At 36.7% G+C, this 25687-nt stretch overlaps 1 protein-coding gene across 2 annotated transcripts; it reads right to left on the bottom strand.

The window, feature by feature from the left end:
- Positions 1 to 3513: 3513 nt before the first annotated feature.
- On the bottom strand, positions 3514 to 21105 carry LOC307133795 (homeobox-containing protein 1). 2 transcript variants are annotated; one of them, XM_079829073.1, is made up of 11 exons: positions 20819 to 21058; positions 20213 to 20324; positions 18412 to 18823; positions 17946 to 18031; positions 13748 to 13858; positions 12818 to 12943; positions 9527 to 9677; positions 7898 to 7980; positions 7654 to 7749; positions 5439 to 5560; positions 3514 to 5363 (listed from the first exon to the last, which is right to left on the bottom strand). In XM_079829073.1, the coding sequence occupies exons 2-11, from the start codon at positions 20289 to 20291 to the stop codon at positions 5220 to 5222; spliced, it is 1410 nt and encodes a 469-aa protein (XP_079685199.1). In that variant the 5' UTR covers positions 20292 to 20324; positions 20819 to 21058; the 3' UTR covers positions 3514 to 5219. The 2 variants fall into 2 exon arrangements, with proteins under 2 accessions (XP_079685199.1, XP_079685200.1); XM_079829074.1 differs by lacking the exon at positions 12818 to 12943 and having other exon boundaries at positions 20819 to 21105.
- Between the last annotated feature and the right edge of the window lie 4582 nt (positions 21106 to 25687).

Here is a 25687-nt window from a genome sequence, read left to right as displayed (position 1 = left end):
CAGGGACTTTTTGAGGGGGACATTTTTACCCTGAACTTCATTTAGACCATGGTCCTTGCGGTCGAAACACACACACCCAAAGTACCACCCCAAAGTCCCTAGTTCCTGGGGAAAGTTCCTGTGTTGGAAACGAGGCTCATGATAAGATAGCACAAGACTCGGGAGGAGATCATGGGCACTCCAGCTGGTGGATGTGACAGTAATCTATTGCATTACACATTTTGGACCAGATTTACTGAACAGGGCAAATTAGCTCATCATAATGCGTCACTCCCAGGTATCAGAAAATGGGCAAAGAGGCAGGACGTGGGTGGAGCTGAAGTGACGTGATGACTAACAGAGAGCAGACAAACAACTATCCACCTGTCACTCAAAGTGACCACACCCCTAATTATGCAGATTTTTTAAGGCCTTATATAATTTAAATTAATGAGATATAAAAAAAAATTCACCTCCTCACAGTTGTCATGAAGGGCAAAATTAGATATATAGACCAAAACCACAATTTGTACCAGGCTGTAAACATGTTTTTTTTCCTGCTGTAAAGTTGGGGGCTTTAAAGCATGGGGCTCAATGAGATTCTGCTCCCTTTTGGAGCCTGTCCCCAGCGGCCAGTCGCTGAATAGTAGTTTAAGTCACTTCCATATTGGCTTCAAGAGAAACTGGGGGAGGTTACCGCTTGGTCTGAAAGGGAAACTTCTACATATGCATAATGCTTAAGGTCAGCTGCAAAAATAACTCTGTCCATGCCTTTTCAGCACTAATTCTTCACTGTGTGTCTTTAGTAAACCTGACAGTAGTTTTTTAATGCCAAAAGAGGGTTTTGCGCTGGCGCAAGCTGTTAGTAAATCTGGCCCTATATATAACCAGACTACTTTTTGATTACTTTTGACCTTACTTTTAACGTTAACTTCTTTATCACATAAATTTGAATAGGATAATCTTGTACTATAAAGATATAAAAAAAGGTAAAAAAAAGAACAATTTGTCAACACAGTGTAGTGCATTAAACATTACATTATGTCAGGGTTTCCCAAACTGGGGTTGTGAAGGTACTGCAGGTGGTTCATAGGTTGATGAAAATCTAATAATTAATTAAACTATTAATTATATATATAATATATAAATAAAAACTGTGTAATTGACTTGTGTAATTCCATAAAACTGAAAGACTATCTGAACATACATAAGCAATAGGCTGGATATCAATGAGAATCATTAAATTATGAATAATGTTCTTGCATTTTATGAATATTAAGTAATTATGTAATTAATACATTTACCTGATTATATTTTAAAATGTAATATAATCTTATTACAAGAATATATTGGAATCTGATTACGTACTCCAGATTACATTTAATCAGTTACTGCCCAGCGCGGATAATGGCTTACAATTAGTGAAGACAGCCTTGAGTGATATGCACTGAAATGTACATTTACAGCAAAATGAGCCCTACTACATGATACACTGATAATAGTGTCTCATCTTCTCTGTATCATCAGATACATTATAAACGGCATTGCCCTCTACTGGTGATGTTCTGAGAAAATCCTCCCATAAATACTAGTGGTTCTCAACCACGGGCCTCAGCTAAATTCCAAGGGGCCCGCAGGATGATTTGAAGGTATTTAAATGAATAAATTATAATTAATATACTAAAATATTCTAACTCTAATTTATATATATTAAGAGTGAAATCATGAAGTCTTTATATAAATCATTATTTATAAATAACATTTAAAAACAAAAGCTGCTGACCAAAGTACAAAATAAATCAGAAAAAAGGTTGAGAAACACTGCTTTATACTTTCTTTTATGTTTTTAGTCTAATTTAAGTAATTTCATGTTTTAATAGGCTAGTTAACATTTATTTTTAGCCAAAATCATAAATGGCTAATTAAGATCGAAATGGAACTTAAATTATAACTGTACCTTCATTGAGGGATTTATAAGATATAACAATGACAAACAATGGCCTACACAAAAATCACCATAACTTTAACTCAAATGAACAGCAGTTCTATCATTAATGAGACTTGAGTTTCTTAGTCATGACAAATTGAGATAATATTAATGCTGACAAATAAATAATAAAAAAAAGAGTCAATTTAATACCATAATAGCTATTCATTTCACTCACCACTGGCTAGGAGCTCTTAATCCTGTCAGGATATTGAGAAACATGCCTGTAAATGTATGATTTGAAGTCAGCCAAAATCCACAGCTAGTGATCCCTGACGTATACCATATCAGCCTCTCACACAACCTCCAGAATCACCCTGCCAGTAAACGAAGCCACTGTGGCAATCAGCAGATTAGAATAAATAAAGTACCAGTAATAAACATTTATAACCACTTATTTACAACAAATAATTAATGATTATAACTGACAACCGACAAGCATAAGCATTACACATATGTAGTACATTAGGTTGAAAATAACAAAATGTTCCTTAAAGTGACAGTAACCTATTTATCATGAAGCAGCTGAGACATCACAGCCTAGTGCCGTGTCTTTGTCATTTAGTTGACTATAGCAAAATTACTTTATTGTTATATATTCATATTTGTGAGTGTATTTACAGGACGAGGCAGTGAGATGCAGAGACTACTTGCCACTTGTTTGCGATGATGGATCCGCCACAAATAATGCTTGCCAAGGCAATTTAGCGGTTCTAGTGTAAACACCCCTAACGCCTTGATTGTGAAGTTGTGTAATTTTCCACAATCCATCTTCCCTGCGACAAACAACCATTCGGAATGATTATATTTTTAGAGATTTTGTTAAGAGTTTTCTGTTCATTTTTCGATATCAAGTTGCTGGAGTATTTGACATGATTTACCCCCTTCACGTGTCTGAAAGACGTGTGGTAGGCCTACGGTGTTACTCTGATGCACGTGCACCTGCAGCACCATGGACAGCAACACAACCAATCAACATGTCCAATTTTATTATATTTTAAGAACGATGTATAAATGTTATATAAAAAAACGTTTAAAATGAACATTTACATAACCTTAACAAAACATTAGTTCTGGGAACATTCCCTGTTGGCAAAATTAGGATGGCTGACAGCGGTAGACATCAGGAAAGTGAAACCAGTCAAACCGCAGTCTTGGATAAACTGGAGCAAACACATAACAGGATGTAGCATTTATAAAAAGCACGTTTATAACATAGCTGGACCACCCATTTAGCATATTGTTTGGAAAAAATAAGTCTGAAGAGAAAGTGAAAAGAGAAATGATATAGGCCTTCTCAGCATGAAACAGTACCTTTAGTGAAAGTGTCTGGAATGAAAACCATCATCCCAATGTAGAACTGGATGTGTGTGTTATCCACCACACACACACACACACACACACACACACTGAACCAAGCTGTAGTACTGCTATATAAAATTCTCAAAAGCCAATCACATTAGAGTCTAAAATTAAAAGCAAAATCAAATTTACCTTTAAAACAAGGTAAACAGTAAAAGACTGCAGTTATAATAAAAAACAAACTTAAAGCAGACGAAGCGCAATTTATTTGACAGGATAATGTAGGCCAGCAAAGTATACATCATACATTTTTTATTTTGGATTACATTTTGAAGAAAGTGGACAAGTCAGTATGAGAGAGAGAGTATTCATAATCATATCTTAGATTTTTTCAAATATTTTTAATTTAGTAAAACGCTTTAAATTGATCAAAAGTGACAGCAAAGACATTGTATAATATAAAAAAACCTTTCTATTTAATCTGGAGTAATGATGCTGAAAATCCAGCTTTGCCATCACTGGAATAAATTACATTTTAAAATATACTAAAATAGTTATTTTAAATTTTAATAATTTCACAATATTATGGTTTTTACTGCATTTTTGATCAAATAAATGCAACTTTGGTAAGCATGAGACTCTTCTTTCAAAAACAAAACTTACCGACCCAAAACGTTATGCCCAGTAATACAAGTTTCACCTTAAAAAAGGGTAAAAATGAGCATGCCTTACCAAACACAAATTACACTCAACACTACATTTGTCTATTCGTTTTATTGTTTTATGTCATTAGGAAAAAAAGCACAAAGTAGGGGGCCTTGACAGCGTGCAGCATTGTATCCTGTTTGTGTACAGAGCTGATAGGCCAGAATAATCACACTGTGCAGCTTAAAGCCTTTACACGCTTTCTAAGCATTTCTCACCGAGGCACGTTGATGTGCCGCAAGCAATCGTTTAGTCCATTTGACTTTGTTCATGTAAAAAGCATTGTTTTACAACTTGGCCACGCTTTGGCTTTCGTTAAGACGCAGAAAGTCAAACTGTGTATATCCACTGTCGAAAATCCATTGAAAAGCAGCTTGTTGCATTAGATGCTGATATACTTGTAGATTTACATACTGCATTACCTTATTAAAGAGGTAAGTAAATGATGCTTATAGCAAATAATACCTTAGTGGGGAAACTTTTGAAGCATTTTAGACCCCTCACACTAGTCAGGGTCAGAACAGCTTAAGTGGCTGGATACAAAGAACTTACAATCGTTGTGTATACAAAAACAGAGCCTTGATAATCTGAATATTACTTTCAGATTACACCTGAAAAAAAAAAAAAAAAAAAGTGAAAAACAATATGTACAGTTTGGTATGCTTGATAAGTCACATTTCTACACAATGAACCATTATTGTGAGAAACACTTTGATGTCCATGAGGGTGAGAACTGATCTTCTAGTTTAATTACCAAGTTTGGTTCTACCTGAGTTTGTGTATCTATCAGGGGTGTATATGTCCCATCTTGTCCTTCAACTATTGCATATGACAATTAAGAGACTGTTAAGCTCCTAAAATTCACAGACTCCAAACTGGGTTCAGTGCGCCCCTTCTGTCAAATGTAACACCTGTCCTGCAGGTTTCTCTAGACTGATCGCTCAAGATAATAGGTGAAACTGTTGTGTTGTATATGAGAAATGAAAGAAAACAGTTTTAGCGTGATGAGAAAGTTACTAGTTTGCACCTTATGCATCTTTCCCTCTCGCGGGAAGCGTTTAGACGGTCTTGGAATGCACAATATACTATTTTGAGTAAATATTGCCGTTACTACAAGCATGATTACTGTAGATACATAGAGTGGCCTCCCTACCACTAGAGGCACCAGAGAATTTAGAGTGTCAGGCTTGGCTGAAAACAACCACGTCAAGCCACTTTGGAACAAAAGTAAGACTCGGCTCATCTGTTAATCGTCATCAGTAGCCTCTCTTTTCGATTCATCCAGCTTCCGCTCCATGAGTTGAGAAGCCGGGCTTGGAAGAGACACCACTTCCACAGGAGGTAGCATGACACCTTCTGGCTCAATGTCTTTTCTCTGGGAGAGATCCTCCTGGAAACAAAGCCGTCACATTCAAGCAAACAATCCTGACCATAAAAGTAGCCCAAGTAGTGCATTTACAACAACCTGCTCAGAGAACCGCTGACTCATGACTTGATCTCCAAACTCCTGAGCCTCAACCTCTTCGCTGTTGGAGTGGCAGCTGGGGCTCGGCACCTCTATGCCATGGCTCTCTAGTATGGCAGCCTCTAAGGGAAACAGGGAGAACGCGCGTTTAGTATAAAGCGATGATGTTGACGGTTTAAAAATCTTGCAGTCTTTCCTGTCAAGAAAAATAAAGAATGTCTGAAACTGAAATGAATGCTTCCAATAAAAAATAAAATAATAATAACAACAATTACCTGTCCAAAAGTCACGTGATATATACACTACACTAATGTTCAAAGGTTTGAGCTCAAGGCTTTAAAAAAAAGAAAAAGAAATTAACACTTTTATTCAGCAAGGATGCATTTAATTGGTTAAAAGTCACAGTAAAAACATGTATAATGTTACAAAAATTTTTTTTTCTAAAAATAAAAGCCGTTCTTTTAAGCTTTCTATTCATCAAAGAATACAGAAATTCAAGGTTTCCACAAAAATATTAGGCAGCACAACTGATAGGAAATGTTTCTTGAACAACAAATCAGCATATTAGAATGATGTCTCTAGGATCATGTGACACTGAAGACTGGAGGAATGATGCTGAAAAAAAAATCAGCTTTGCATCACAGGAATAAATTGATTTAAAATGTATTAAAATATAAAAGTTATTTTTAAATTGTAACAATGTTTTACTGTATTGCTTGTTCATTGTGCATTTTGATCAAATAAATGCAACCTTGGTTTTTCAAAAATGAAGACTTCATACTTCATAATCAGGCATAGACAGGCTGTGATTTTGTTCCTAAAATATTTGTTTTGAAGGCTTAATGTGAGGAATATTCCACATGGAGTATTGGAAGAAAAAAATCAAACTTTGGGCATCCAAGATAAACTTCTGATGCTTGAGTCACTTAAAAGGTCCCATGGCATGACATTTTCACTTTATGAGGTTTTTCAACATTAATATGAGTTCCCCTTGCCTGAATATTGTCCCCAAGTGGCTAGAAATTTTGATCGGTGTAAACCGAGTTTTGGCTGTCTTTCTCTGCCTTTGAGAAAATGACAGCTCACACGAGCTGATCTTGAATTTTCCTGTTATGACGTCAAACCAGGAACGGTTACCTCCCTTTCCTCCACCCAGAGAATTTGGCACTCCCATGCGAGCGTCATATTTGTTTGTCCTCGAGAGATCATGGCTTGTGAACGAGTGAATGCTGGCAGTTTCTCAGTGTTTGGATGTACAAATGAAAACAGAAGTCTTTTTTCAGTTCCTTCTGATCTGTGATCAGTGATTTCTGATGTGTAGATAATTATTCAAGTTCACACAGAACTTTATTATTCGTGCACGCGCTGCGGCTTCTCTCTCTCCCGACAGAACAGTGTTTTCGTGTTTTCTATCTTGAGAGTCAGTGTTTTTCCTCGTCGCGTCTATCTGTTCTAAAATGTGCATACAGTCGTGAGTTTCAGCTCAACATAGGCAGAGCCACATCTTTAGAGATAAACCTCACGCACGCCGAAGCTCGGGCTGCACTGACCGGTCGGCCTTCAACATCACCGACCCCCAGTACTGCATCTCGCCCACAGCGGAGGCACCATAAACGGTGCAAGATTAAGCAGAAGGGGGGTAAGCGCAAATCTTTCTTTTGAACCGGTTCTTTTTAGTGAGTTCACCAAATCGGACTGAATTGTTCTTAACGGTTCGCGTCTCAAGTCAGCGCTGATCCATAATTTACTTAAGTTACTAACTTTCTGACATGAGTGACAGCCCCTCCGACTAGAAATAAAGGAATAACCTGAAGTATATGCTAGTAACTACAACAGTTCACTGAACTGAGACGTGCTGAGAGAACTGATGAGAAGTGAACTCAGGTCCATCCGTCTCTCTGGCAGGCTCGTGCCTCGTAGATCTCGTTAAACCACGCCCCCTCCGCTACAAGATCTAATACTCATTTCAAATGCAAAGATTTCAGCCAATCACAACAGTGGGCGTTTTTACTGAAGTCTCACAGCAGACACGCCCCTTCAAACAGAGCATTCAGCCAGAGGGCAAACATCAGTATACAAAAAATGCCTTTTATTTCTAAATTATGACATTTTATGATGTAAAAATCATACTAACAATATAAGTACACCTCAGAATACATTATAAAATTTAAAAAATCCATGCCATGGGACCTTTAAATCATTCTTAAAGTCTCACCTATGTTGGCACGTCTCTTCATCTCCTTCCTCCGATTGGCAAACCAGTTGTACACTTTGAGCGCAGTGACTCGTTCAAACTCTGACAGTTTGCATCCTGAAATAACATGTATACATAAAATGAATAATTTAAATCCTAAGTAAATTGGCATTCAGTGTAGGCAGGGGTCCATTTGCAGCAAAGATGGCATGGCTATGACTGTTCTGGTTCTAAGGCAGCTTAGATACTGATTGCGATCACTTACCAGGTTTTTGAATGACAGCATTACAGGCATTGGCAATTTCCTCTCTTTTGGCCTCATCAGGATACTGATTCTCTATAAAGAAACTATGAGAACAAGCAGAGTGAATCAGAACAAGACATGGGATATTATGATCATTGTTCAACCAATAGGAAACAGTAACGGCCTTAGAAGACTGATTAATAAAATGGGCTACTTTTCTTCACAACATTTATGACATAATGGGCCTTATCATATGACCTTGTGACGATACGAAGTGTTTTTTGCTAGTTTCAGCCCGACGCACTTGCGCCCATCTGTTCGCCCATGGGCGTGCTAGTCTGAAAACGAAGTGTGTTCAGGCGCATTGTTGGTGAGTTTCTTTTTTGAGGCAACTGAAAACGACCAACAAAAACCTGGTCTAAAGTCAAAGTCGCAGTATTTTTTGTGTTATTTAAAGGGCGCATTAGTAATATAGGCGGGTGCACAACGCGCGTACACTCTGCTTATAACACACACAGGGACGTGCAGCAGCACACAAACATTTTTAAATATTAAAAATAAAAGGATTCCTCTCTACTGAACACAGAGGTGTTCAGTATTTTCGCTCGCAAATTCCGCCATGTAAATAGCAAATCTTCCATCGTGCAAGCGCAACTGGCTTTTAAAGGGAATGGGTGATGAGACTCTGATTGGTTTACACATTACGCCCAAAACACACCCATGACTCATTAAGAGACTAGGTACAACCCTTATGGACCATGCGCCTGGCACACAGACCATTTTTTTCCATCTTAAACTAACAAAAGTGGATTCGGACACACCGTAGGTGCACCTGCGCCTTACGCTTCAGACCATGCGCTCAGATCGTTAAAATAGTGTCCATAGACATTAAGTGGAAAAATGCTTGTGAATTGAGAAAATGTTCCACTTTTATGGGTACACTGTCACTATACCTCACTATGAAATGAAAAAGATGACATAAATCTATCCAGCTATCCACACAATAAACTGGATTACATTCGATTACTGCACTGTTGTGTCTTTGTTTGCGCTGTGTACTCAATGCGCGTCACTGGATTACATTCGATTACTGCACTGTTGTGTCTTTGTTTGCGCTGTGTACTCAATGCGCGTCACTGACGCTTTTCATATGATAGGAAAATATCTAAAAATAATGCTATAATCAACACTTACTCGTAACTCGTTCATCTCGACAGCTGTAATGGTACATTACATGTGTTACAAAGTTGGTAGAAGAAGACGGACTCGGCGTGACTGGGACTCGTGTTTATTCAGAACTCTCAGATACAAACAAAATAAACTCGCGCTGACAGCACAGCGCTCTCACATCTCGTATTTACAATCGCCTTACGCTTCAGACCATGCGCTCAGGTCGTTAAAATAGTGTCCATAGACATTAAGTGGAAAAATGCTTGTGAATTGAGAAAATGTTCCACTTTTATGGGTACACTGTCACCATACCTCACCATGAAATGAAAAAGATGACATAAATATGGGGATTGTGCCATCACAAATTCAGAATTCCTATAGTCAATTTTAGGAGCCATGCATATGTTCTTTTACAGATGTCACCCTGAGAAACAATTACTGTCCGAATAGTGCCAAATACAATAATGTTCTGTCATTTACCTCTCCATGATTGACTGGCACTCCTTTCTCCAGGTGAAGCGACTACCTCTACGCAGTCTAAAAGGCCCAACTGCTGCCCTTTCCGCTGGGCTTCCAGCCAACCTCCAGTCGGGCTCCTCTTTAACCAGTGAACGCATGGACAATGTGGCACCTGTTGTGAACATTATTGCACACAAACCAAAATAACAGTAAAATATGAATGCACTGCACATAGCTAAATACAAATTAAAGGGATGGTTCACCAGAAAATACATATTCGGTTACTGACACCCTAAAGTTGTTCCAAAACAGCATGACTGTCTTTCATAGAACACCACATGAGGTACTTATAGAAAGATGTCCATGCTGCTCTTTTCCACACAATGAAAGTGAATCATGACCATAGCTTTCCCTGGTCACCATCTATTTTCATTGCGTAAAATTTTGTTAAATTTCTCAGTTTGTGTTCCAAGCAAGAAAGAAAATCATAAAGGTTTAGAATGACAGGAGGGTGTTATTTTTGATGAACTATCCCTTTAAGAGCCAGTCTAAAAAGATTTTAAAGCCATCTTTCCACTATTTTCACAATTGACGCATTTAGTGCCATTCACACAGAACTTGAATATTGGTTGTGAAGAATAAAAGTGTTTGATTATTTCCATACAACGCAATCAATAACGTTGTCAATATGTCTAAAAGAAAAGCATAGCAGGGTTATTATTATAAACTAAAACCACACAAATATTTATTACTTGAAAACAAAAAAATAAAATAAAATATTCAAAAACGTATTTTATTTCAGCTAGTTGCCAAGGCAAGATTTCTAATTTTAATTTAGTTTGCTAAAATAACTAAAACAGAAATCAAAATTAATAAAAACTATATACACTAGGGTTGGGTATTGACACAAATTTCACAATTCGATTCGATTTCCATTCACAAGCTTCAGATTCGATTCAGATTAGATATCGATTATTGTGTATATATATATCAGATACAGTAGCTACATGGCAAATTTTCTTAAGGAAAAACAAAATCTCTCAACTAATGCTGTACTACATTAATGTAATATTGAATGTTCAAATTAACTGATTTAAATATAAACAAATTACACTCAATTATGTTTTTTATAATAAAAAGTTATAATACTAACTTTACATATTTACAATACTAACATTATCATATTTCTACTCCAGTTTGTTTTTGAAATATAAACATTTAAATGGTGGCAGTCATAAAAACGTGACAGATTTATTCAAACATGCATTAATATTGAAGAACATTAAAAATTATAATGAATATGTAAGTTAATGTGGTGCATACATTTATCAAAATGCTCATCTCTAGGGTTCATTTTTCTAGCTGACTAACGAGTTTATGGTCACTGAATGTTTTTTCTGAGGTAAATATGACCTTATGTGACAAGGGTTTTATTGACGTCTTTTCCGCGGTTGAAACACTGATTGGGCGATTACATGAGACATGATACAGATTTTGGAAAGTTGTAATGTATCTTTTAACATACCTTTAGGCCAGGGGCGATTCTAGGATTTTCATTTTGGGGGGGTATGAAAAATTTGATAACAATAGCTTGAAAATGATGTCAGTGAGTAGATATGACTGATAAAGTTTTTCCATTTCCAACATGTTTAATTGATATTTAGATGTTTTTTTTTAATCATTTTCATAGACATGTTCATTTACTGAAGGCTACCAGGAAAGCTAGGTAACTAAATGTATTCAATTAATTCACATTATGCACACATTCATTACAAATATTATGCCCTATACAGGCTGAAAAAAAGCTGAATTTTATTTACTGAATGCTACAAATGGAATTATATTAATTTACAATATGCACACATTCTTTACTATTATTCATTACTACACAAACTATGTCTAATCTGAAGAAAATGGCTTTGTTAATATTTCTTGTTTGTTAATTATATTATAAATTACATTACACAGGCCTATTTCAATTCAAAATGGCGAAATTAGACACAAGTTTATTCATTTGCCTGAATATTTTTGTCATTTGTTTAACATTTCTGACTTGAAGCAGCTGTCAAATATGAAATATTTAGTTTAGCTACTTACATATCTCGAACTTGACGTCGAGTCGTGCTGCTAAAATTCACACTCAGCCTCAGCAGCACCTGTGTGAGCATAAAGCCCGCCTACTCTGATTTGATTGGTTTTCTCAAATATTTTGACATTGACGAGCAGTGACAGACCAATGAGGCTCAGATCAAGGCACACAGCTCTGCTTCTGACGTGCACTCTGCTCGACGCCGCTGCGGATTGAAGAACATGCTGATTAAAAGACGAAGCCGAAGCCTCCCGCCACTTTCATATGTTAAGGTTAATCACACATTTTTTAAGGGGGTTGGGCAGAAGTTTAGGGGGGACTGAAGCTGAAAATGGGCCAAAAGTGACACCCATGCTTTAGGCGTTCATTCATGTTTATTTCGCGCTGTAACTGGTATTAAAGCGGAGGAAATGTCCAGTTCACGTGAGCTAGGCGCTGCCGCTTCTTTTGAGCTGAGGTGCTCCAGCGATCTGTCACACCACATTAAACAGCGCCAAAACTGTATTTTTTTTCCCCGTAATAAAATGGATGTCATTTGAAATCTGATACTTTGTTTGATACCAAAATAACAAAACACAAAGATTATTGCAATTTTGTTTTGGATGGGAGGCGCACTAGAATGCTCCGTTCATTCATCAACTGAAAACAGGATGACTAATCGATTCTTGGGATTTAAGAATCGATCTCGGTTCGTAAAAAAAGAGAATCGATTAAAATCGAGAAATGTATTTTTACCCAGTCCTAACATTTAAAAAAAAAAAACAACAAAAAAAAAACATACAAAAAAATTACTAAAACATTAATTTAAATGAAACCAGAAATGAAAAATAATTCAAAATTAATAAAACTATACTAAAATAACACTGAAGCATAGTAGGTTTTCTAGGGTTAATCAACTAAATAATAATCATTATGTAATAATTATATATGTAGTGTTTAAGGAACTTTAGTGCAAAAAATATTGGCACTGTAACTCTCACCTCACACTCAAATATCAGGTCTAGCTACAAAGAGTTCAAATATTTCAACACATTCAAAGCTCAAATTGGATCCAAAAATGCACACATGATCTACTCTCCATAGGAAATGAAGGACTTTTGGTGTATTGTTTGTTGGAGATAGTGAAACGGTGATTTAAGACTCAAAGAGAACAAATATTAAATTCCCAAACCATTTGCATTGAAGTACACTTAAGCCGTGTTTCCCTGCTGCATGGACGTTACCTGACTGGGCTTGGTGAGCAGAGTACCAGGGGAGGAGGTGCATCAGCAGTTCTCTCTGCCTATTCCAGGGCGTGTCAGTCCTGCTCCTGGGAACCTGAGCATGCTGGTTTTCACTCCATCTGATTCCTTTAACCCATTTGGGCAATCAGAAAACTGTGTTAACTAGGGTCCCTTCGAGAAGCCGGAAACTTGCAATTCATGGTGACGACCGTTAACAAATATTAACATAGTGCTCAATGAAAATCCTTGTAGATAGCAGTGTTAATAGACATTCAAAATGATTAGGTTCTTGGAGCCATGCTCAATTCTCTAGCGCTGTAGAGAAAGTAAAAGCGTCATGCTTAGGGCTCTGTTAGTAGGGTCAGGTGTTAATTGCACTTCATTGCAAATAGGACATGAAAACCAGCATTTGACAAACCCAGGATCAGGACTGAGAGCTACAGTAGAGGGTCTAACCTGGGAGATGAAGAGCAGAAGTGGTCCTGGGGGGCTCCACATTACTTAATTAGCTCCTTCAAGTATCAACACGATCTTTATATTATAAATGCGAGATGATGCGAGTGTTGGCAGTGTTACAGCCTAAAAGGCTTTAAAGCTCATTTCTGACTGCAACAACCTACACTTCTTGGATGTGCCAAGAACAGCATTAACCTAAGCACATAACTGATGGGAAATGACACCAGTTGATTGAATTTCAATTCGGTACGGCGACATGACATGTCCTTCCAATCTGTTATCAAACACTGAATTTCCAAATGTAAAGCCCTCAAGGACCATGCAAACTATATAGGGAAGATATAGCAGAATGGCAAGTGAAGACCAAATAAACAAATAAAACAAAAACTGAACATAAGCCAGCCCCAAGCCTAAAATTCAGGCCACACCCTTGTATTTGGCAAGTCCTCTCCTTGCTGAGGAACCACAACTCACCTGGGCTGTTGCGCTCCAGCAGGTACCAGCGATAGAAAGCCCTGCGTTTGGAGTCGCTCATCTCCAGCCCCTGCTGCAGAAGCCACTGGGAGATGTAGCTTTGACTGATACCTGCAGAATATCACACAGTCATAAAAAAGGAAACCAGTGACGGAAATGACAGGAAAAGGTGTAACAAACCAGAATAAACCAAAAATTCTTGGCTGAAAACAGTGATCAGTGACAGCAACTTCAAGCCAAACTATTATAAAAATATTTGTGTTAAAGGACAACTCCGGTGAAAAATGAATCTTGGGGTAATTAACACATGCGTTTTCATGAAAATCGAACAGATTAGCTTATAACGCTAGTATATGGGGCATAGAATAAGTCAAATTAAATCGCTAGTTAATACTACTAACCAGGCTCAAAATAGCCTCACACTAACACGGTAGCATAATGAGGGTCCCTACATGCAAACCGAAGCATTTAGAACTTTGTAAGTGTACAAACAGTTTAATAAGAAGATACTTTATAAAGACAGTTCATTACACGTATACAGACAGGAGCCATCTTGGAAAACAGTCTCGACAAGTCGAGCCACGGTTGAATAATCTGCCATCTCTTTAGTGTGTATCCTTTGGAAGCACTAGTCTCTGTTGCATTCAGTTTTTTTTAGGGCCGGGACTTTAACGCGTTAATTAAGATTAATTAATTACGGGACTTTAACGTGTTAATTAAGATTAATTACGCAAAAAATAAATAATTTTAACCACACTTATTTTTGCACCGCGGAACGTTTTTCAATGAATGAGTTTCGACGGACCGATTATACTGGAGCACCAACTAGCGTTCTTGACTTTCGACAACAACAAACCACAGTGAACATGAACGAAGAAGCTGACGAGACTGCTTTGCTTGGCCCCGTGGATGGGACATTTTGTTTTAAAAAACGAAAGGATGGAAGCGTCGACAAGAGCATGGTTGTGTGCAAGCTATGCAACAAGGAATTTGCGTATCACCGCAGCACATCGAGCCTCAAATATAACCTCAACGCAAAACACATAGGAGTTAGCGTGGACGTTAGCCCGACTCCGAGTAAAGTTACAAGGACCTAAATATGCTATTGCTACACTTAATGGCAAACATTGCACTGGTCTGCTGGACTGAAATAAATAAACAATATTTTGTTGAATAAGCTTATGTTTTCAGTCATTATTCAATGGTATACTAAAAATCCATGTGAAAAAAATTACTTCTCACTGTTCTCAGGTCAAATATTTATATGCAATTAAAATTTGATTAATTTCGATTAATTAATTACAAAGCCTCTAAGCCTCCTTTTTTAATCGAGTCCCGGCCCTAGTTTTTTAAAAATAGTTTTTATTGATTTATTTTCTCTGTTGCGTTCAGTGCTTTCTTCCGGAAACAACGGACCATATGAGATTCCAAGTCACAGTTCATCACTTAGCACAGCGTTCGTGGCTCGACTTGTCGATACTGTTTTCCAAGATGGCTCCTGTCTGTATACGCGTAATGTACTGTCTTTATAAAGTATCTTCTTATTAAACTGTTTGTACACTTACAACGTTCCCAATGCTTCGGTTTGCATGTAGGGACCCTCATTATGCTACCGTGTTAGTGTGAGGCTATTTTGAGCCTTGTTAGTGGTATTAACTAGCGATTTAATTGTACTTATTCTATGCCCCATATACTAGCGCTATAAGCTTATCTGTTTTTAAAGATAAAACACTTTACATTCGATTTTCATGAAAACAATCTACTCGGTAACCATGTGTTAATTACCCCTAGGTTCCTTTTTCACCAGAGATGCCCTTTAATTTAAATAAAGCTGAAATAAAATAAAATATGAATATTAGATTAAAAAAAACTGGTAACTTACTGAAACAAGTTGAAGTTGATGCACTAAAATTACTAGAAAATAAATAAAACTGAACTAAAACTGAAAAAAATTTAACATAAATAGTAATATTAAAGAAAGGTAATACTTTAATAAGTTAACACTAGTTAATACATTAAAGGGCACAATATGTTAGATTTTTGGATTAAAATATCCAAAAACCACTAGAACAGTGTTATATATTTTGTTGACTTGTGTACTTACATTATCCCAAATGTTTCCAAGAATGCTTAAATCCAGAGAAGTAAGCTATTTTAAATAGCTCAATAAATAGGTCGCCTATCAATGACATTGTCATTGTTGAGTTACCCTCGATTTCCGGTTTTATTTTACCATGCCTAATCAATCTTACTGCAGTGTGCAACAAGTATCTAACAGTAAGCGCAGAGTGAACGTAGAGAGTAGCATTATAACATCTTTCAACACACTCGAGTCAAATGTATCTAATATGATAAAACAGCAGTGCGTTACCCCACATACACATGAGAGGAAAAAGCGTAAGTCAAGGCATCATCAAGCTACGGTTTTTGTTTTGATTAACAACCTCTAGAAAATTACACATTGTGCCTTTAACTAAAATGAACTATGAACAATTTATTTGTTACAATATTTATTAATCCATTTTAATGTTAGTTAAAGCTGCACCATGTAACTTTTCCGTCCACTAGAGGTCGCCTATTCAAAACAAAGGTGTAGTTTGATGACGCCACGTTTGAGCGCAGAATCCTGGGACATGTGGTCTTCACCTCACAGCCGGTGGAAAAGAATCGGAATAGGACTCGGGCAGAAATCATGTTCATGGATGGGATTATTAACGTTACTGTAGTATGAAGCAGAGCAGGACCGAGTGTTGTGGGAGCTGAGCAAGGCCGCTGAAGAGACTGTTAATAAGAAGAGCGGAAAACACGCCTCGCAAGCAGCGGGACTTTTATTATGCCACAGTCGCCGGTGCCACATCCGCTTTTCCGGTCATGAGTATGAGGTAACGCAGCTCTGTTTATCATGTCAGATACATCTGAATGTGTTGAAAATTATGTTATGACATTAAAATAGGTACGTTCACTCGGCGGCTGCTATGACACTTGTTGCACACTGCAGTGAGAGTAAAGCGTTTCTGTAATTCTGCAGTTTACGCAATTGACAGGCGACTTCCTCACATGTCCCGGTTCTTTGGTTAAAATAGAAATTTTCTCACGATTTACAAATAGTTGTAAACATTTGGGATATTGTAAATACTCAACTGAACAAAAATATATAACACTGGCCTAGTGGTTTTTGGATATTTTACTGAAAATTTTTTACATAGTGCACCTAACAAAATACAACCGTTCATTGTTACTTCATGTTAGTTCAGGTCGATGACATAATATTAACAGATACAACTTTTGATATTAATAATGTATTAGCAAATGTGTAAGTTCACATAAGATTAATAAGTTATTTTTTTCATTGTTAGTTCATGTTAATTAACAAATGGAATCTTATTGCAACACATTATCAAAAAATGACAAAAGCATCTAAAATAACTTTTTTTTTAAATTGCCTAAAATGAAAATATAAAAGCAAATTCAAAATGCTAATAAAAAGTATAATAGTATACAAATACTACTAAAATAACACTGCTGCATTCAATTGGCGTGTTTAAATGAAATAAAAGAAAAATTCTGCATGATGTGATCGATGTAATATTGACTTCCAACAAACATCTCGCTTTTTTGACACACTATTATGAGTAGAAAACTATACGTCCTCAAAATAAACTGATTATTGATAGTAAAAGCACATTTGTACTCTGTGTATTTTATAAGATCCAGAGTTGATCTTTCACTGTATAGTATAATCTGTGTAACAGTCTGCGTAAAGTAATGGGAAATGTATTAACTAAGGGACAAAAGTGCAAACTGAACTTGCAATCAGTTGCTTCCACAGACCTAAGCGAGTTTGTTGAGCAGTCATGTTCGCTATCCATCTGAATTTCTCCATGCCTGTATCTCATCAGCTGTGACGTCTGCAGCAAGATATTATCAGTTTCACATGCTTGCTGATTTTCCTTCATATCAACATTTTGGTTACTGAAGTTGTGGTTGGCCTACATTTTCTCTGTCTGACATTCTTGATGTGCAAGCAAAAAAAATATTACTAATACGTTTCTCCTGTTCAGCACTGTACAGTAAATAAATATAGGTTAAATGGTTTAAGACGGTAAAAATACCATTGTCTGACAGTTTTGCATGATCAAAAAAAAAGCATGTTCCCTAAACTTTTTTTCCATTGCAAGACTGAAAGCATTCAGAGTACCTGTGACTTGTCCAACAATTGCCTGCGAGATCCTTCTGTTATTGAGAAAAGCTTTTATCTCCTCTTTCACAAGGTTACTGTCCCTCCTACAGTCCAAACAAAGACAAGCGTTACATTGACAGTCTAAACATTACGTTTTAAATTTCATTATGCATTTAAAATGTTAGCAGCTTTAAACAATTTTATAAAATATGTGTCAAATTGGGGTTTGCATAATATATGTTTAAATGGGGAACATATGATGTGGCAGATCCAAAGCGGTTACAAGAAAAGCTACAAAAAGTATCCATCTGAACCAACTGTCCACCTGACCTGATTCAGAAAGGGCTCTTGTTCTCTGAAAATTACATTGTTGCTCAGGGACGTTCACTGTCATTATCAGCTGTTATATTAATCTCTACCTCTCAGTAGACCTGAGAAGAGAATCCCACAGAAGCCGCTGATATAGTGCACTCATAAAAGATACCTCATGTATTCTTCCACCTTCTCCTCCAGATCCCAGTCCTCTTCTGCCAAGTCGTAACTAAACGACCTCTGAACTCCGCTGGGTGGGTACAGGGGTGGAGGCGAGGCATCGTAGCTGTTGCTAGGTGATAATGCAGCATCAATAACAGGGGTCTGTGTGGTGGCTGAGGTAAGAGAAGAGGAGGAAGAGGAGGAGGATGAGGGGGCAGCAGGGGCTGCAGAGGTAGGGGCACTGGGTGGGGCCAAGTGATTGTTGCAGCATGGGGTACGATGGTCTGGATCAAGCCTCTCTAAAGACTCAAGGGCTTGAATGATCTGAGGTTTGGTCATCCCTGACAACCTTAAACGCTGGAGCAGGTCGATCTGTTCAATGGTATAGCGCGGCTCCACATCAAAACACTCCATCCTGACATCTGCGGGAAAATAAATGACAAAAGAATGAAAGCAAATGATGTTTTTTTATATTTATATTAAACTTCACTCAAATGAGAATTGTGTAGTTTCTGCACCACTATTGTCACCACAACAACAACAAAAAAGCAAAGTAAAAATTAATTCATTTTCTCCAAAGGGGAATTGATTTCTTATGACAACTTATAAACCTTTAAAGACAGAATTACTGCTTTATTTGATTTTTTTTAAAGAATTGATTTTAACAACAGAATATCTAGTGCAAAACTACATTACCCATGATTCTGCTGAGAAATCTCCACCAATCATAGAATTGTGACAAGCAAATTGCGCCAATATTTGTGTATTTGGCATTCTAAATGTAAAATGTATTGTTTCTATATACAATCAGTGTCTTTAAATTAACAGTTTAATATTTATTCATTTTTTATTTTGTTTATGCTGTTTGCAATGCCTCATGGGACTGTCTTTTCCTCATTAAAGCTGTACACAGACTTAAAGTAATACAAATTATTAGAAAATTGGACAAAAAGACAAAGTTTGTGATGTTGTGATTCACAATCACCTCATGGCTGGTTGGTTTGGTTCGTGCTTATAAAGTCTTAAACTAAGACTTTTTTTGTTAATCCCCATGCGAAAAACTAAGAAAAATAGTTTCGGAACCAAAGCCGCTGAAATGTGGGTGGGCACTATAGAACAGAAAAAAAAATCTGCCATTGGTGAGTAACTCAAATGTCCCACACCTAAACTCATGCCGTTGGTTGAGCCAGTGTTGCTCTGTCAGGCTGGTTGGAATACTCAAACAAACAGAGCACATTATGAATGGAGAAGGAGTTTATGGTCATTTTTCCACAGGAAAAAAAACAAACAAACAAGAAAGCATAAAAATATGGATTTATTTTTGCTTAAAGTTTCGTTGGTATGTAAAATGGTAAATGAAATTACACTTTGAAACAATATGTATTATAAAAAGCACTACACAAATAAATGTGAGTTGAATAGAACTGAACAACACAAAACTATGTCATAAGATGTGGATCACACAAGTCATGCAGACCACTTTAATGATACTTTTTTTTGTTTTTTTTTACAAATTTACCTTTTACCTTGCACAAAATAAATTTAAACAGGTTTGGAACAACATGAGGGTGAATAAACAATGACAGCATTTCTTTTTAATATTGGTGAATTCCAAAAGGTACAATGGACACATCTAGTTATTCTTCTATATTTCACATTACTGCCACTCTCATATATTTTCCTTTTCCGTCTATTGCACTTTACAATTCAATTATTTTTCTACCTTGCAAGCACTGACATTCCTTCAGGTAATGCAAATCTAGCTAGAGTTACTCCATAAAAACTGTTTCACATCATATTTGTTGTCCTACCTGAGATTTGAGGTGATAATCGGCCCGTTGGGAGCGGTTCTGCGCGTGGAGCCACAGCAGGAAGGCACCACTGTCGCATGGTCGAGGAGTCACCCGCAGGGGACAAGGGGGGCTGTCAAAACATCACAATAACTACTAACAGCCTGTCAGCGTGTGTCGGTTATTCACGCTAGAGTAACGATACAAACAACTCGGCTACGGTCTGCTTTAATAACGACCTTCAATAACAGCTAATGCGCGTCTGTAATCATGACTTTATTTTGTGTCAAGCTCGCGCTAACTGGTTAGCCCCAGCGGGCACGCGCTGCTGTGCAACTGCATACAAGAATGAATTATCTTCGCCTTTGTTTTCACACTTGCATCTGAACCCACTGACTTGGGCACGGCTTTTACTTCTGGCAGACAACGCGTAAAAGTCATGCACTACTACAAAACATTGGCTGCTTTAGTTTTTGTAACGGATTCGCGTCCCGCTATATCACTTGTTATGAGTGCGGGATTGAGATGCCTTCATAGCAGCACAGCTTTGATGCACAGAGCGCTAAAGTAACTGTAATGCCGCTAGCATGAAAAGCTATATGCCCAACACGCAGTTTTCCGCCTTACCTCCCCGCGCTACCGTCAAACTGCTGCCGGAGTTGGAGATGGTGCAGCTGGAGAGCGGTCGGTGCACACCCTGGGTGTAATCCTGGCCCTCCCGTGCGCTCACTTGCACTCCGAGGCGCTTCAACTAGCTAATGAAGGTGATCCGAGGAGGGTCACATTGTCCTGGGATGCCGCAGCATAATATTACTGGATATATGGAAGTCAACAATTGACCTCTCACCCGCAGCGACAGTCCCATGTGGATGCAGGAAGTGGATGCCAGAAGAGACTTCCATGCGTTTGCTATCTTTAATGACATGTAAAAAGAGTCCTTATGAGCAAATAATTGAGAGTAGATGTGAAATGTAAAATGTGTGCTTACTTTTTGTCAAGTTTGTTTACGTTTGTCAGATTTCGCAGGACTGCTATTCTGTATGGATTTATGCTTTCCTCTTTTGCAGACAGCAATATGAATGCTTCCAATGCACCAGGACTAAACTGTTTGCACGGTCTGACCACAAATAAATCTTTGTTTTTATTTATATTAACCACCCTATATCATTTAGTTATTGCAATGTGCAAGATGAGTAGTTCTACATCCAGCACAGCCAATTTGAGGCTTGTCCAAGAGGACTGAAAAACAAAAACATTAATCATGGCATAGAATAGAATTAGCCTAAATAAAAAACAAAATACACACAATTACAAAAATATTTCATTATCAACACAATTATTGATACGCCATATTTTAATGTACAATGTCATATTTTATTAGAATAAAATATTTTTTTAAATAAAAAAGTCACATTTGTCAACATTAAAGCATTAGCTAACATGAACTAACTATGTTATAATGAATAAATGCCAATACTCAAACATAAAAATTTTTGAAAGCCTACTCTTTTATAGAAATACTTTTTTAACCCTAGAATGCATGAACCAAAAAACCTACACATGCATAAAGAGGGTCAAAATTACCCATATTGGAATTAATGGTTTTATTCCCAAAAAAAGATCAAATTAGGTGTCCTATTAATTAAATAATTAGAAATAATTGATGATACAAAATGTTTTTTAATGTATCAAACATGTTTATTTGTTATTTATTTGCAAAATATTAAATGGATTTATTTAAAATGCAGTTGTACTTTTGCTAAAGAAAATAATTTTAAACAGACATGTCATTCATAATAAACCACAGGATTTTTAAGTAATCCATAAAGTTTCTACAAAATGAATATTGACAAAAATATATTTAAAATTCGGCTGGCTCAAAATTCCGTTGCAAATTAATACTGGTCAATTTGACCCATTTTATGCAAACGTTTAAATATCACTTGGGGTAGTGATAAATGTTTTCCCATCCTGCACCCTTAAAAATAAAGGTGCCAGGAAGAACAAAAAAAGGCGTTTTCACAGCGATGCCATAGAAGAACCATTTTTGGTTCCCTGAAGAACCGTTGTGTGAAAGGTTCTTTAAAGAACCATTTTTAATAACTATTTTATAGAAACGTTCTGCGCTACAAAGAACCTTTTGTGCAATGGAAAGGTTCTTTGGATATTAAAGGTTCTTCATGGAACCATACACCCGGCCAAATAACCTTTATTTTTAAGTGTATGACCACGAAAAATATTAAAAAAAATGACATTGATGAGGGTCAGAAACAAGAATGGGATGTCAAATAAGTGACAAAAAAAAAAAATTACAGAATTGCATTTCCTTTATGCATTCTAGGGTTAAACTGTAACAAGACCATTTTAATTAACCATTAATTTATTGAATGTTTCACAGTTCAAAAGGACAGCATTACAGGAATGATACAACAAGTTTAAACAGACATGTCATTCATAATAAACCGCAATTGGGTGCATGGTCTTCAAAAAGGTCATGAACTTTACTGCAGGGTCAGTTCACCTTTAGTTGTCAGTTCATTTTCATCTTCTAAATGAAAAGCCCTGTCCCTAGGAGACACAGCCTACAGAGAAACCAATCTTAACTGTATTCCTGGTGAGCACCAGCCTGGTGTGCATCCTGATGCCCCTCAGTATCTCATTATGAAAGATGAGTGTGCCAGCTTACACAGACTTAAACGGATGATCCATCTAGCAACTCCGGCCTGCAAAGAAAATCAAGATAATATCCAGGAGACAATATTATTAGAGTAGTCTGCTGACCATCCTCTCTCTGACAATATTAGTGCTGCTGGCTATCTTGTGAACTGGACTTCCTGCCTTCTCCGAATTAACATGCTTTGTTTGAAACAAATACTTATTGTTTATGAATCAAAGTTGAACCCATGGTCCTGATTATCTGTGACTACATGAGTTACTCATAAAAAAATTAATTAAAAAAAGACAAATAACAAGACTACTTAAAATAAAACACGTTGTACCTTTCTTTATATAGATTTCAATCTAATATTCTTAATTTCTTTTTTTTTAATTGGCCATACAGAATATAGAAAACAGCCCATATCTCCCAGAAGAAAAATGACTAGAATATTGCAGTCCAACCAGATTGATAGGCCTACAGTTTCTGTGTAGTGCATTGTAGACTGTACTGAAAACCCACACTCTTAAAGGGGTACTTCACTGCTTGCAAAATGGACTTTCAATAAAACTTGGCTGCCTTTTCACCTTATTTTGCAATGCGGAATTAAATACGATGACGTACTTCCTTCTAATGTGTTAGGCTTCGGTTTCTGTGCATTTTTATGCACACACACAATCAAAATGTCAAAATGCACTTTATTTTTTTTCTCACTGAAAATTATACAGTCTAGCAATACTAGGGAGCACGCATATATGCAAGCGGAGAAATAAGTAATACTAATATATGTTCATTTTTTAAAACCTGACACGAGAAAACAGAAAAAAATTGGTTGGCTTACCTTTTGCCAAATAGCATCCATAATGCACTGGGCATGCAGCCGAAAAACCACAGATGGTACAGCTGCTGCGCAAACAGATCGGTATATAACATCAAAGTACCGAAGGGTTCGATTCTAAAGCATACCGTGCTTTATTTATGGTAATTTTTACATGCTCTGTCTGAACGCATCATAAGAGTCAAACACTTCAAGATCATCTGTCGCTTCAAGACAAACACACCTATTCCAAATCTGACTGGCTGTGGGCAGGGATAATAAAAAAAAGTGAAAGTATAATCTGAAGTTTTTACGAAAGCCCTGCCTGGAGCTGTCAAAGGTCTGCAAAACACGTGAATTTCTCGGTCAAACACAGATAACGAGTAAATATTTCGCATTTACATAGCCTATACTACTGACATTGTAACAATACAAAGTGGGTTGAAAACCAACAAAGTTATTCTATAAAGTTTTAGCCTATAGAACTTTAAAGGGTTCTGTCATTTTAGTTTTAATTAAATACATTTATGAATTAAACAGAAGTTGTAAATGTACTTACTGAAATAACCCGTTAAGCTTGTCTGGCTATCACCAGACCAAGCTCAATTTAAGATTGAACATTAGTCTGGGGAGTCTGCCATGTATTTTCTACTGCACAGGAGGTGTGATAAACGAGCATAATTCAAACTCTGTATGCAATTGGATAGTCCTTCAACCAATCAGACCACAAAAAGCATGATCAACGGGCATCGGTCCATTGCTTCTCTATCCGTCATCGTGTTACAACTGCCAATAGCGCGCCAGGTTGATAAGCCAGTCTGTGATTGGTTCCTGCTAAAAAAGTAAAACAGAAGCAGAAAAACAAGACAAATTTTCTGCCAATGTGGTGAGAAAAATTATCTTATTTCTGTTTGGGACAGAAACAAGAAACAAGATTTCAATCAGAAACAAGGTTATTTTTCTCACCCCATAGGCAGATCATTTTGCTTGTTTTAAGTAAAAACTCACTTAATTTAGATTTTTTTCCCCCAGAAAACAAGAAAAAATATCTTAAGTCATTTTACTTATCTAGTAAATGCATCTTGATTTAAGAATTTTTTTTATATTTGACAGTTTATTAGGCCTATATCAACTTTTGGCATTAAGAGTTCTTTCAAACTGACAAGAACCCAATAGGGTTCTAGACTATAGAACCCCATTGAACCTTTTTTTTTTTGAGTGCATGATGAATATCAACCAATAGCAGTTTTTAAATAGGCACATGATGAATCCATCAAAATATTAAATAACCAAAAATAAGGGGAATTATATTACTCTTAAAAGTCTTATTTTAGACATAAATATTTTTAGATGTTCTGATCTGATACATTTAATACATTTGTATTTGCTAATGCTAATTGCTATGTGCTACACTCTCCGACACTGGACAGAATGGACCGATCTGTGATGGGCTCATCTGCTCCTCAGTCTGTTTTTCATGGATGAGGTACTCTTCCGCTAGTTTGCCTGCATCGTATGATATGCCATAATAACTTCAACATGCCTCACATTTAAGACAAAATTCAGATGATTCAAAATCATGCCTTCATTAGGCCTATTAGCAACAACTTCAACGTATTCTTGCAATTCCTTGCCATAAACAGTATCATGCTTTGGCTTTGTTCACCCTCCGCTTTTACCAAACAGTGGCACTTTTGCACTCTTACTATGATTCAATTGTATTGTTGCGATGATAATAATATAAAGAGGATAGATAGCCTAAACATGAGCATTTTTATATAAATGACCAACAAGAAAGCATATAGGGGTGAGCGGGGCACAATCTAACGCGGTTAGTTAGTAAACTTTCTACACATGCCAGCATGACAAATTTTATACGAGCATAAATGTACTAGTTGCCATATCAACACTATAGTATATACTGAAAAAAAAAATGCGGCAAAATTAAAAATCTTTGGAAGATATCACTAAACATTTATATAGCAAAAGTTAATTTCTTAAGTTAATTTTTTATCTCTGTTTT

The sequence above is a fragment of the Gobio gobio genome (genome assembly GCF_949357685.1).
Source record: "Gobio gobio genome assembly, chromosome: 11".
In the NCBI taxonomy this organism is placed as follows: domain Eukaryota; kingdom Metazoa; phylum Chordata; class Actinopteri; order Cypriniformes; family Gobionidae; genus Gobio; species Gobio gobio.
The sequence above is the reverse complement of the archived record's forward strand: the minus strand, read 5'-3'. Positions and strand labels throughout refer to the sequence as shown.